At 40.1% G+C, this 13,221-nt stretch overlaps 2 protein-coding genes across 2 annotated transcripts in view; one reads left to right on the top strand and one right to left on the bottom strand.

Annotated features, from left to right (window-relative positions):
• The window catches only part of si:dkey-92j12.5 (multiple PDZ domain protein), a 45,969-nt gene extending 40,521 nt beyond the window's left edge, over positions 1–5,448 (bottom strand). The window contains exons 1-8 of the mRNA XM_006787302.3: positions 5,261–5,448; positions 4,434–4,527; positions 3,571–3,737; positions 2,098–2,313; positions 1,721–1,789; positions 1,431–1,553; positions 892–975; positions 634–741 (exon numbers count right to left, since the gene is read on the bottom strand). Of these exons, the coding sequence (XP_006787365.2) occupies positions 634–741; positions 892–975; positions 1,431–1,553; positions 1,721–1,789; positions 2,098–2,313; positions 3,571–3,737; positions 4,434–4,446 (780 nt within the window). The 5' untranslated portion in view covers positions 4,447–4,527; positions 5,261–5,448. The remainder of the gene's footprint in view (positions 1–633; positions 742–891; positions 976–1,430; positions 1,554–1,720; positions 1,790–2,097; positions 2,314–3,570; positions 3,738–4,433; positions 4,528–5,260) is intronic.
• A 1,430-nt stretch (positions 5,449–6,878) lies between these two features.
• The window catches only part of adgrl3.1 (adhesion G protein-coupled receptor L3.1), a 117,562-nt gene continuing 111,219 nt past the window's right edge, over positions 6,879–13,221 (top strand). Inside the window, exon 1 of the mRNA XM_087841798.1 lies at positions 6,879–7,600. The gene's annotated coding sequence lies outside the window, so the exon portion shown is untranslated. The remainder of the gene's footprint in view (positions 7,601–13,221) is intronic.

Below are 13,221 nucleotides of genomic sequence, written 5' to 3'. Positions count from 1 at the left end.
GCAACCACGCCTGTCCAGACTTATACAGCCTAATATATAGCGTGATATTTAAAGGAGTTTAATAGGTGGGCACCAAAGATTAGTGTCACGATACGGTCACAACCTCATCTTCTGTTCCTAAGTTACAGCACTGATGAAAGGAAAAGTGTTTTCAAAGAACATTTTTATATCAAAGTGACGTTCACTTGTGGCCCTTTGGTAATAAATTCTAATCTCATCATCATTTTACCCTATTGCACATGTGAGTGATATTTTGTCATAATTAGCATATGAATTTTTGAGCTATAGCCAAATGACCTTTTTTAAATTAGTTCATAATTGAATAATGAAAATGTGTGCATGACGTAAAGAAATTACAGATTTTACAAACACATTACAATCATCAATTTGGGATGGACATAAGAAGACACGGAGAAACTGCCTTTTGACCATTACATCTATTATATGCCTATTCAGGTCGTCCTTGAGTCCACGTACTAAAGGAAGAAGGGACAGAATATCCAAAAACATCAGCTTCGCTGGCACAGATGCATAAAGATATTTGGGCTTAAAGAATATTTGATTCTTATATTTGATTTTGATACCCCTCCCCTTCTCTTCCACAGGCACACATACACACACACATACACCCACCACGCCACCCAGGTTCTCCTGGTTGAAGACAGGGGAGGAACAGTGGTTGTCCTTAGGACCATCCCGGGCAATGAGCAATTTCACCCTGGTACCAGCATTTCGCAGCACCTAGGCCAGGCGAGCATAAATGAATAAGATGAACAGTTAAAAGCCACCTATTCTCAAACAGGGAAAACAGTGAAACCGCAAAAACAGATTAAGCAATGATTTAATCACCAATTTCACAAAGCGTTATTATAATTTGAAATCACGCCTCACCTGTGCCACCTGCTCGCTGTTCATGCCCGCCAAATCCGTATCGCCAATGCGCAGGATCTGATCTCCGCTGTGCAGGCGCTTATCCTGATGAGCAAAAGAAACTTGTTTTGATAACAATGCTTGGCTAAAAAAACATTATTCCAACACTGTGCTGATTGAACCATTTTATTTGTGTACAAATTAGATAAACGAGACATAAAGGACTAATAATTCATTAATTGATCATAAGAGGATTCATTGTATTATCGAACAAGCTAGCATTCCCCTCTGCTTCTCGTCTTTCTAATCTTTTTATACCTTGCAGTTGTATGTGTTTGCATACAACTGCAAGGTGGTATTTATGGTTCCTTCTGTGCTTCTTTCCAGTTCAGTGACTTGAATTATGAGTAGGCTAACCAAAGCTTGACTCTCCATTTGATTAGTCTTTTCATCTAAGTAATGGCGAAAATAAAAACAAGACAGGAAAGAAAAAGGAATTTTTTTTTGTGTAAATGGCTATGTAAACTTTAACTATGTGATTCAGTCGCAGGCACACTTACCCTTCCAGCAGCTCCTCCAGGGAGAATGGTCTTGACCATGACCCCTGTGCTCCGTCCTCCTATGATGCCAAAACCAAGTCCTTTCCCATCATTGGTCAGCTCTATCATCTCCACATGACGCCTCTAACAGGGCAAAGGTTACAATAAGTGGGAGGGAGGCAGAAAAGGGGGAGTGAATAAATAATTTCTCATTAAATGCTTGAAAAAGGAGAAGAGTATTAGGTGTTTCATTCAGTTATTTTTTACATACATAAGAGATACACAAATATTATATACAAGACTTTCTGTACCTCGTGTGCAAAAGCAGAAAGGTTTCTCCCCATGGACATGGTACGGGAGAGCCGAGGTGGAGTGCAGTACTAAAAGAAATGCCGTGTGTTAAATAAAAGCAAACTGAAATTATATTAAGTGAACTGAGAAGTCTTCTTATGATCAGATAAGACTCTCATTTGATGATAGCCAACTGGGCCTGACTTACAAAATGCAAAGAGATATTCTCTAATGTGAAATGTGACATTTCAAATAGTAATGTGCTCCTTTTTACAACAGAATAAAAGAAATCATTTGATTGATTCGTAGTCTGTGCATGTTGAAAATAAAAGACTCCCTAATACTAAACTACTCCTGACTGAATGATCTCTCTTTTATCGTGGCTATTTTTATATACCTGAGATTCACTTGGAACATAGTTATCTGGGTAGATGTCTGAGAAGGACAGCTCCTGTGAGCCATGAGAGGAGATGCTGCCGTCCCTGGCAGAGCTGGGCCTTCTGTTCTCCACGGCCCATGTGTACGAGTCGCTGTGGCTCAGCGTCTTTGTGCCCAGTGCTTCACCCTGGCATGGGCCACAGTTCATGGACACGGACTTGGAAATGCCCTTCCCCTGGTTAGATTTACAGAACAGGAAGGAAGAGTTTAAATTGAATGCATGAAGCAACAGAAGAGAATGCATGCAGAAGAGATGGATTGGGTGGAGTGCATGGAGAGAGGATATATAAGAGAAGGATACAAGGGAAAGAAGGAAAAAACGATGGGTGACAGGAAGATGGGTAACGGGGTCGACACAAATTGAAGAATGGAGACGTGCAGTCAGAGAGGAACAGGATGATGGTAAGAGAGCGATGGAGGCAAATTAAAAAGCATAGAGCAATTGAGAAAGGAGGCCAATGTGAGACAATGGAGAAGGATGTGAGAAGGAGAAGAGGGAGAGAGAAGAATGGGTTGGGTGGGGGTGAGGTTAATGTGTGTTAACTGAAAGGGAAAAAATACAGAAAGATGTAAAATGGAGCAGAGAGGGAAAAGATTGCAGAGTGGAAACTTAAGGATCTGAGATAAAGGCTTCTTTTCAATACCACATAACCACAAAAGTGTTCTCTTTTGTCTGCAACATTTTCTGTTTCAGAGTTTAAAAGCAAGTTTCAGTGGGTGCCTATTTGTGATTTGTATTCTATCCTAACAATTTTGACACCTGTTGAAATGGCAGAAAGAGCGTTAAAGAGAGAACGCTATAAAAAAACATACCAACAGGAAACTTTACCCTCACATTCCAAATGCTATGCATAAAAAAAGAAATATGCAAAGAATCTCAACTAATAAAAACCATGTCAGCGTCTGTCCTGTTAAAAATATCTAGAGATATATGACACACTCCAGTGCCGCGCTTCCCAGAATGCAACGATGCCAGAACGCTACAAGCCCAAACCACATGGCAATCTAATATTCCCTGTGTGTTTAAACTTTGCCTATTAGAGGATGTCACAACTGGTAGACACCAAATGAGTACGCAGATACATGCGCCGTGGAAGTGCAGGATTGTATGCATAAAAACTCTTGGATGAGTGGCATCCAGAGCTGTATACCTCACAACTCAAACACACACACACACAAACAGACACACACATCAGCTCAAAACTTATGACAATGTTACAGACGACTTCTGTAAACTCTTCAACCTGAAATATCCACTTCTTCCCTCCTCCTCCCCTCTCTCCCTCTTTCTCAGGGCTTTAGTGGTAAGCTTAGGTAAGCTGATTACTCATCCAGTCTGGTTCCTGCATTCAGTATTTTGGGAATGATTCCGGGCTCCTTCCTCACCATTCAAATGTACCAAACGCCCACACATTCTGGCTTTTCGCTATACCTTCGCCGCAGGCTTCTGTTGAGCTTGCTGTAAGCTCAGTATATGAAGGAACAGTGGGCTCTGCAGGACAGTCTTCAGCAGGGATAGCTTCTCCTGAGTGGGGGCCTCTCCTCTTTCCTTCAATTTGGCTTGCAGTCTCTCCACCGCCGCCAAGGCACACTGGGTATCTGCGAAGAAATTTTAGATTATTTGTGTCATTCAGAAACAGGATTTATCCCATTTGGCTTTGCATTAGTTTTCGCATGCTGTGGCAGCTGCTGAGACAGTGACACAAAGCCAGGTATTTGATATTAAGCTATTAAATGTCAACACTTACTAGTACCGGTGGGAAAGTAAAAGAGTAAACAATAAAAACAACTGTGCTTTCGAGGTTCAAGTGCTTGTCTGAAAAGAAAAATCCATGAACCAAGGCTGCCTGTGTGAGTTATTTTGATTTAAAATCTGTGGCTTGATATGGAGGCAGAAACTGAATTAAAGTGGTTACACACGCACACACAAAAACCTATACTTCATCATACTAAAGGAGGCGTTCGACTTCACCGCAGAGCGAACGATGAAGCGTTTCATCAGGTCATACTGCCCTTGTTTATTTAGCTGAGTAGCAGCTGATGACCACAAGCCACAACTGCAGTAATTGTACTTGGCACAAGGTTAAAACCCCGTAACTCTTCACCGCAAAGTTTTGACTACTGACCAGATTGTGAGTTCTTTCGCCACCTGCACGTGTAACTGTTCCCTTACTGTCTGGCTGAGGCAGACATGCCTGACACCTTAATTGTAAGAGCTTAATGACGGCAGTGGTGTGCAGTCTGACAGCGGTAACTGAGAGTGCTCTACATCTTCAGCTGTTTGAATTCACTTACCTATGATTTCCATCGTTGCCTCACAGATCGGTATGAGTGAAAACTTCCTCCTGCTTCTTCCCTCAGTTAAATGTCATACTTGTCTGTTTGAAAACTGCAAGATGAATAAAAACAAAGGTGATTGTGCAGATTTCTTTAATGTGTTCCTTTTCACATTTTTAATGAAACTGAAATGGATGAAAACATAAGATGATTTCAATAAAGTTTAGAAAATTATGAATCCTGTAACAATGTAATATTACTCCATTGTGTATTTTTACACCTGTTTAGCACCATGTATCATTTTCTACGTCTTGTAGGCCCGTGCCATGCTTGCTTGCAAGCGCCTTGCTTGTCACCTAATGCTCTTTAGCGGGATTTAAATCTTTTCCAAAAGGCTTTATCAACCAATGATGCTAATTAACAGCGACACATAGCCTCCATCATTCTGACTTGAGGAGGGGAGGAGGGGGGCAGTCTGTATGGCTTCGAAGCATGATACCAGTGGCATGATTTGATTTGCAAAACGATCGACTAGAAATGACAACGACTCATCTTAAATCTAATTAGAAGCCATTGATAGGCAAGAGGGGTATGCGCAGTAATACATACCCTTCACGGCAGGGTAATTAAATCTTTAGCTTGTCCCTGCTGATATTAAAGCAATGCTGACAGCTTCCAAATATTACTAAAATATATTAGAGATTAATGGTTTACAGTAGAATTACACGTCCCTATTAGCAGTTCACCTGATGTTTAATCGAGCACACTGGTAATTTCTATGTATTTATTTTTTTAATTTCTTATCCATAGCACTGAAACGCCATGTGCAGAAAGGTTTATCTCACCTCCATTGCAGCGCCTGTGGACGATCAACAGGTCCCCACTGAGCTCCAAGCACAGCACACACACCACTTTCGAGAGTACACGGAGCAGATTTGCCTTTGCCGAGTAGGAAAAAATTAGTCTGTCCTAATGGAATAAGTCATAACAGCTTATTGAGAGACGGGAAAATGTCAAGAAGCGAGCTCTGGGCTTTATTTTCCTGCATTGTGTCCGCAGCTTGTGAGCGCTCCGTGCAGTGCGCATGTCACACCCTCTGATCTTCAGGCGCTGAGGGCTCATCCCTACTGATAAAGAGCTAGCCATCAGTAATCCCGTAGCCACAGGTGGGAAGTAATTAAGTTAGCCACTCAGTATAAATGTGAGTTTTATGTCAATTTATGTTTTCTGCTACTTTCTACACTATTAGCTTTATTAGACTTTCTTTGACAGATTTAGCTTCTAGTTACCCCTAAGATGAAGATTTTACACAAGCTAACACGTTTTAATTTTTTGTTTAATTATAAGGTCATGATTGACATTATATGACATAACAGAATTTTCAAATACAACACTGTGGTTTCCAACTTTTTTGGCATCGCAGAAACAAAGCGGTGTGTGGCCTAGGTTACATTTTGGATGTATGTGAGGCTGTTTTTAAAAAGCCTTTACATTATTTCAATTTTTAACAGATCCAATTGGAGATCTCGCCAAAAATGACCGGAAACGGCGTTTTCCTCCTTTTGACTTCCTGTCATCATATCAAGACCCTCTATCTGTCTGCTGTCCCTGTAGGCTACGTGAAACTGTTTATGGGGAACTTGAAATCGTTATCACACGCTTATTAATAACATCATGATGTTACATACAGTACATTTGTTAGAAGAATCAAACCACAGGCTTTCCCCCCAAACCTAGTATCTACTTTAATACTTTAACCACGCTTTCATCTCGTAGCTGTTCTGTCGCGCTTTTCATTCATATAGAAATGTTACGATAATGCGTTATTTTAATTTAATGTTACCTTAATTTATTAATGGATTTACATTATTATGCTACTACTTTTCCTTTTGCAAATAATCTTCTGTTGTTGCTTTCAGCACATTTCAGTAGGACACATGCTTTTTAGAGTAAATCCTTTTGAGAAAATGATGGTTGACGTTGTTGTAAACCATTTTACGTTTATGTGGGCCTATACGCCTTGTGGTGAAGTAGGCCGTGGACATTAACCATATTTAATTCAATTAAGAAATGTTTTTAAAAAGTAAATAAATTTACAAATTTATTTGGAGTTTAATAAGTTTTAATTTTTGCTGTGCCAAAAAATGTCAGTTTTTCCGCTACAGGGAAAACCCGTTCGGATTGATCTGTAAAACAGCCCCCCAACTCATAGCCTGACTTTCTGTAGGCATATGGATAACTTCTGCAGGTCACCGTAGCAAAATCATTTAATGGGTTCCATGGTGCGATTAACCAAAACCAGCCCTGTGGTTTCCCCCCTTGTCCCTCTTGATTAGCTAACAATGTGGAATTTGTGGGAACGCTTACGCGTTCTCACACGGCAGGTGGAGCTCTAGGTCCAGAGATTTAGGAGCCAGATCCAGTTCCTTGTTTTCCACTGCACACCCTAGTTCTCGTCTCCCCATTTCTCTCCCTGCATCCCCAAGGCAAGAATCATCACCCTCTCCCCAGCCCTCCATCCACCCTGCTCCCCGCCCGCCTGCAACGCAACGCTCCTCGCGCCGGGCTGCGCTCTGATCAGCCGAGCATTCACCGCGCCTCCAAATTGGTTTGTCATTTCTGACCCCTCTCTCTCTCTGCGCCGACCACGGTCCTCTGCTCCACTGCGCTCTGCGCCCGTGGACTTCAGCAGAAGTCACTAAGAACATAAAGGCAGCCGAGAAAGATAAAAAGAGAGAGGGAGGGAGGGAGGAAGGGATACAGACAGACGGATAGAGAGAGGGAGAGACAGAGATACGCCTCTGTCCTCCTCCGGCGCTCCGCTGGACTCAGTGCGTTTGGACGGACTGACGGACGTGATACCTCCTACTGTGCGAGCGCTGATCGGGATACTAAGCACGCAGCTATTGGTTTGTTACACCCTCGGCTTCTTTATTTCGATACCCTCTTTCAGGAACACTTGCCAATGTCGTTCCGCAGCCGCGAGAATTAACTAGAGCCAGAGTCGAGGCACAAACCAGCCACTGAAATTTATCGACTAGGAAGATACATTTGTACACAAGAATTGCGTTCTGGTGACTGTGTAGAGCAAAGAAGGAGAAGAAGGAGAAAGGTTATTCCCGACTCTTCTCTGCGCTGGATGTGTAAGCTATACATGCGCCCATACTGCTGCGACTGGCGATAAGGTAAGAACCCGCTCTGTGTACCGACACAAATGATGGGAATTTTTTCCAGACATTACTGGTAAACGTCTTGGCTTTATGTCAACCCGTGTCACTGAATTGCTCCGAAAGCGCTGACTTTGGATGTTACTGGTGCCCATGGGAATGTGGCCTGCCATTATTGTACTTACGGGGAGCGGAAACTGGCCTTAATGGACGATTGGGTAAAATGTAATATAGTGCCAGCATTTGTACAGATGATGGTCCAGAGGCTTGTGGCTGCATGGGCGTCGCTAGGATGTGAGACGTCGCTAAGGCGAAGTAATAAGCAGTGATACCCATAACCGCTCCGGAATATAATCAATGCAATCACATTATCCCATGACATCTTCTCGGCCAGGGTGTACACATAATTATTATTCTGTAGCCGCAAGTACCTGCCTCACTGCAGGGCGTAATGACAAATCACATGCTCTGGCATGATAGATGACAGACAGACCAAGTGTTCACCTCATCAGTATTTCCTCTCCTATTTTATGTGGTTGTCATTTGAGTACAGCTAGAGCTTATTTGGGGGCTGTGCTGGTTTGATCAACCGCAGTCTGAAATCCAGAGTAAATCCAACGGCTTTGTAAGAGAAGGAATATCCAGCAGGCCAGTGCACCTCAGGATACGTCAATCATGCGGATATATGAGTGAAAGCTTTGGCTCTTATTTACAGAAGAGGCGTCCGGGGTTGCAGATGACCTTGATGTGAAACTGTGAAGGCGGCAGAATCCATCGATGTTGACCTCACGCTGAAAAAATAAATTTAAAAAATATATATAAATATGAACTTGTGTCAGATTCGTGTGACCGCAGACGTGTATTCTCCCTAAGAAAAATGAAGTAGTAACACACTGATAATAAACAACGTGGTTCATTGTAAGTTGTCTGCCTCCCAAATACTTGCAGGTGTCTGACAGTTAAAACAGCCTTAATAGTCATTTGCGTTCTGTTTCTGCTTGGGTAGCTGTAGGCTCGCCCTTTTGACTTTCAGCACCCAAATGGCCATCAGCAAAGAGATTCAGTGTAAACTCTTTGTGTGGATCTCAGTGTTTAAACAAAGGGTGGATAAAGTGTAGGTTGCTGGTTGACATTGTGTTGAGTCAGTGCTGCGGCTGAGATAGGTGTCTCAACAGAATCCACCAAGCAGGTGAGCAATAGTCAGCGTTGGATGATGTGCATCTGTCTACAGTGAAGACATTTTTGCCATTCTATCTGTTAAAGGACAGCTCTGTCTCCAGGACGCTCAAGGACTGTGAATGTTGTGGACATCATTAATATTTCTGCTTATATCAAAGTGTTACCATAGTTCTTTGCTTTGCTTTTACAGACTAAAATGATTATTTGTTTTACAGTAAATATTCATCAAACTGTTGTAAGAATATAGCTTTCTCTTCAAATATTGCAGTTTATTGTCGGTGTCTGCTAAGCTTTCGTTGTTTGTTTTCAGATTAGTTGTAAAACAGTGAAGAAAGATGGGGACTCAGTAGTGTTTACCTGTCCAAAATCACACCTGCTGCGGGGGATGTCTTTGGTTTACTTTTCTGACGGTCTCAGTCTGCCTCTCTGGAGAGAGAGCCACATCACACTGTGAATGCGAGATGTGTCAAAGAGCATCTTAGGTCATGTTCAGTAATGGCACTCACGCAGCACTGATGTTGTGAAGCACCTGAAGCTGTTTAATGTGCAACTGCAGCAATCAAGCATTCTGCTGACTGTGGGTCTATCTGTCTTCTTTTAATTAGGTCACAGATTCCTTTCTGTTTAGATGCACAAGACATACTAAGCTCCTTGCTGGGAAAACATGGAACGAATTAGGAGGGTTGTGCTAATTTGGTTTGCTCTGCTTGAATGACCAGGGCCTCACTTTCTTTGTTTGGCACTGTTACCGTAACACAATATTTGATTTAGATTTGGAAGGCTCCAATAACAGTGTCTCACCCTGCAATGGAAGCAGCCTGTAATTTAAATAAGGGATCGTATGTTAAGCATCCTCTGCTCACATGGAAACCTCGAGAAATGAAAACACAACTTGGCAGAGAATATAATCTGTTGCAGACAGACAACAAGACACACAAATACACATGGGATTATTAAGACAAGCAGGCATATAATCAGTTTTGTAATAAGTGTTAGCATGCTTGCTTACTAAAGTCTCTATTTATATTGTCAAGGGTTAATAGAGAGTCTAACTTAAGCACTTGTGCAATTAATTCTATTTAGTAGGCATGCAGAATAAAATACTGATTTCCCCAGAAGCATTTTAACAAGTGATTCTGCAAAAAAAGAATCAGGTTCTTGGATTCGGCTCTCTATTTAGTTAATTTATGCATGGCAAAGTAAAGGTTTGTGTTAGAGAGCCTTGTAGATAGAAGGTGATGTTTATTATGCTCAGCGAGGTTGACAGCCAGCCTTCCTGCAGAAATAAACTGTCGCTTTCCTGGCTTGAGCTGTAAAAAATAACAACAAATCCTAACGCTGTAATAATAAAACATTATTTTCAATGATAACAGCACCATAGACTTTCAGTGCTCTGTTTCATAACGTGATGATGATTCACATTCCTGGTTTCAGCCCCACTTTGTGTGCTGAGCTTAACCTAATTCAAAAGCCCTTTCCTGCACTATACGACATCTCCCATTTTAAAACAATGAGACTAGGTCCTTGCTTGCCTTCCTCTGCCATCTAAACCTCTGGCCATGTGTTAACACATCCTTCCTCCTACCCTTTCCTTCCCTCAAACAATAACCCTAGTTTTCTGCATCTTGCACCAGACTACCAGCTCTCTTAATATGTGAAACACACCTCACATAACATCGAACCCTAACAGAGTTTCACCATGAGACGGGCCCACAGTTACTTTGAGCTCTGATTAGATATGTGCTCGGAAAACGGGAAAGCTAATAGCAGACATAGCAGTCGACAGTCAGATCTCAGAGCATTCACAGACTCGTTGCTGCTATGATCTCCTAGAATAGTCCCGCAGATGTAGATGTCTTATTTTACCTAAAAAAAACCTCTTGAAATATGTTCTGTTTGAACCACCACAGCTTATTATCTGCCTGTACCTTCAGGCTGAAAAAAGGCACACTGTTGGCCTGCTTGCTTATACAATATGCTATGGGGCTGTTAGTATGGTGCTGAAAGTGATACATTTTGTCATTCTGCTCAGTGGTTTTTGCATTGTTGAGCACTCTATTATAATCATACCATTAAACCGCATCAGCACTATGATACAGAATCATCTAGTGATTGTAAAGCGCAGGCTTAAAACAGATGATGCACATGGTTCACTGTAACTCACTAGGATGAGGATATATTGATCATTCAGATATAGAGGATATATTTGTAAAGTTTGTGAAGAAAACCAGAATTAAATTAGAATTAATATGTATTATTTTTGGTTTAGATTTATTGAACAAAAATAATTAAAAAAATAGCTGCACATTTTGTTTTCTTTTTGCTGATTTGTAGTGAAATAATGAATTTGGGCTTTTTGTAATGTTTGATCAGTTGAAATAAGGTGAGTGAATGAATACTTGGAAATAATACATGAAATAAATAATATCAGTGGTCTCACTAGATAGGAATCTTTATCCAAGTTATCTAAGTATAAAATGAGACTAAAACATGTACAATAAACAAGTGTGATCCATGGTCATGAGAAAAATTCACCTTATGTTGTCACCTTTGTTTACTTTTGAAAAGTTTTTTTTACTTTTCAAAAGAACTATATTTTTGATTTAATTAGGAGCTTTGAAAGACAAAGGAGGGTCTGTAGCAGAATAGACAACATGTTCTTTGAAGCACCCCTGAACTATTTTAAAGGCTTGATTACTTAGTTTTCAATCAAAGATTTTTCAAACAGACAAATCAAACAAGATCAAGGGACTTAGGTTGTGAAACGTCATACGTGGAATGAAAGTAGTTGAGAAATCAGTCGGTGCAAATCCGGTTTGAGAATGATTACACCTCCGTACAGGAAAAATTATTAAGCAATATTTTGATTGACTTATTATGAAAATAAAATGCCAAACATTATTTAGATCTAGCTGTAAAAAATAAATTCAGATTTTTATTAAGTTCCAGTCAGTTGAAATAACGTCAGTGAATACTTGGAAATAATACATGAAAGAAGAAATATTGATGGAATCATTTGGCAATACGTTTTATGGATGTTGCAGAGAAAGTGAGACCAGAACATATTGACAGGGAGAAAGTGTGATCTATGTTCAGGAGACAATTTTCACCCAATGTTAATTCTTTTGTTTTCCTTTTTTAAATAAAACAACAAAGCAAAAAAAATATTTTTTTATTGAGGGCTTTCACAGGACCATCAGTAGTAGACACCCGGATATTCTTCAGGGATTCAGGCACGATTCTTCGAAGCATCTCTTAAAGCTTTGATTACATTTTTAATTTTAATCAACAGCTTTATTTATTTTTTTGATAACAGACAAACAAGCCCAAGGACCTTAGGTTGTGAAATGCCTCACATGGGTTAAAAGTAATTGAGTCAGTGTAAATCAGTTTTGAGAATGATTACCCCTCAGTAAATGAAAATTAATAAGCATTATTTTGATTGTTTTGATTGACTTATTATGTGAGAGATTTATCGAGAAAAATGCCCCAAATTACAGAGTTCTAGTTTTTAAAATTCAGTTTCCCTCTGAATGTCTTTGCTAATATGATAGTGAATTAATAAATGTGGGTTTCCAGTATGTGGCGGTCACTTAAAATCAGGTCAGTGAATATCAGGAAACCAGAATCAGTGTTTTCTTGCAGTTTCCAATCTCTATTTTCATACATAAAATATGTAACTTTGGTGGAATCATTAGTGAGGAAGCTTTAAGCTGCATATAAAATGAGACCCCAGCGTGTTGCAAAAGAGCCAGTTTGATTTATGTTCCAGGGTAAAAAAACATCACCTGATATTATTGCTTTTATTATTTAAATTTTTATTGAGTTAGCAACTTTCAGAGACAGAGGAGGGTCAGTAGACACGTGGATAAAAAAAATGGATGTTCTCTGATGCACCTCTGAACCAATTTAAAGGTTTGATTGCATTTTGTTTTTAATCAAAGTTTCTTTTTAACAGACAAACAAGCCCAAGGACCATAGACTATGAAATGTCTCACACGGGATAAATTACTGAGAAATCAATTAGTGTAAATCAGTTTTGGGAAAGGCTGCCCCTCAGTAAAGGAAAATTAACATATTATCTAAGATATTTTTCAAGAAAAATGCCAAACATTGATATTTTGACTATTTTCTGGCAGTTTCAAACTATTTTTGTACATTAAATATGCATTATGGTAGAATCGTAAGTTAGGAAGCTTTATGGGTGTTTCCATTTAAAATGAGACTAGAATATGTTGAAAAACATCCAGTATGATGTTCAAGAACCACGATGTTGCTGCTTTTCTTTTAATTTTCAACTTTTATTAAGTTGATAGCGTTCAGAGACACAGCAGGTTCCCTCGTCGACATATGGATAAAAAGTGATATGTTCTTTGATGCACCCCTGAACCAGCCTTAAGGTTTAATTGCATTTTGTTTTTAATCAACAATTTTATAACAGACAAACAAGCCCAAAGACC

Source organism: Neolamprologus brichardi, chromosome 6 (genome assembly GCF_056152115.1).
Source record: "Neolamprologus brichardi isolate AB-2024 chromosome 6, ASM5615211v1, whole genome shotgun sequence".
Classification (NCBI taxonomy): Eukaryota; Metazoa; Chordata; class Actinopteri; order Cichliformes; family Cichlidae; genus Neolamprologus; species Neolamprologus brichardi.
Note: the sequence above shows the minus strand (reverse complement) of the source record. Positions and strands in the feature narration are given on the sequence as shown.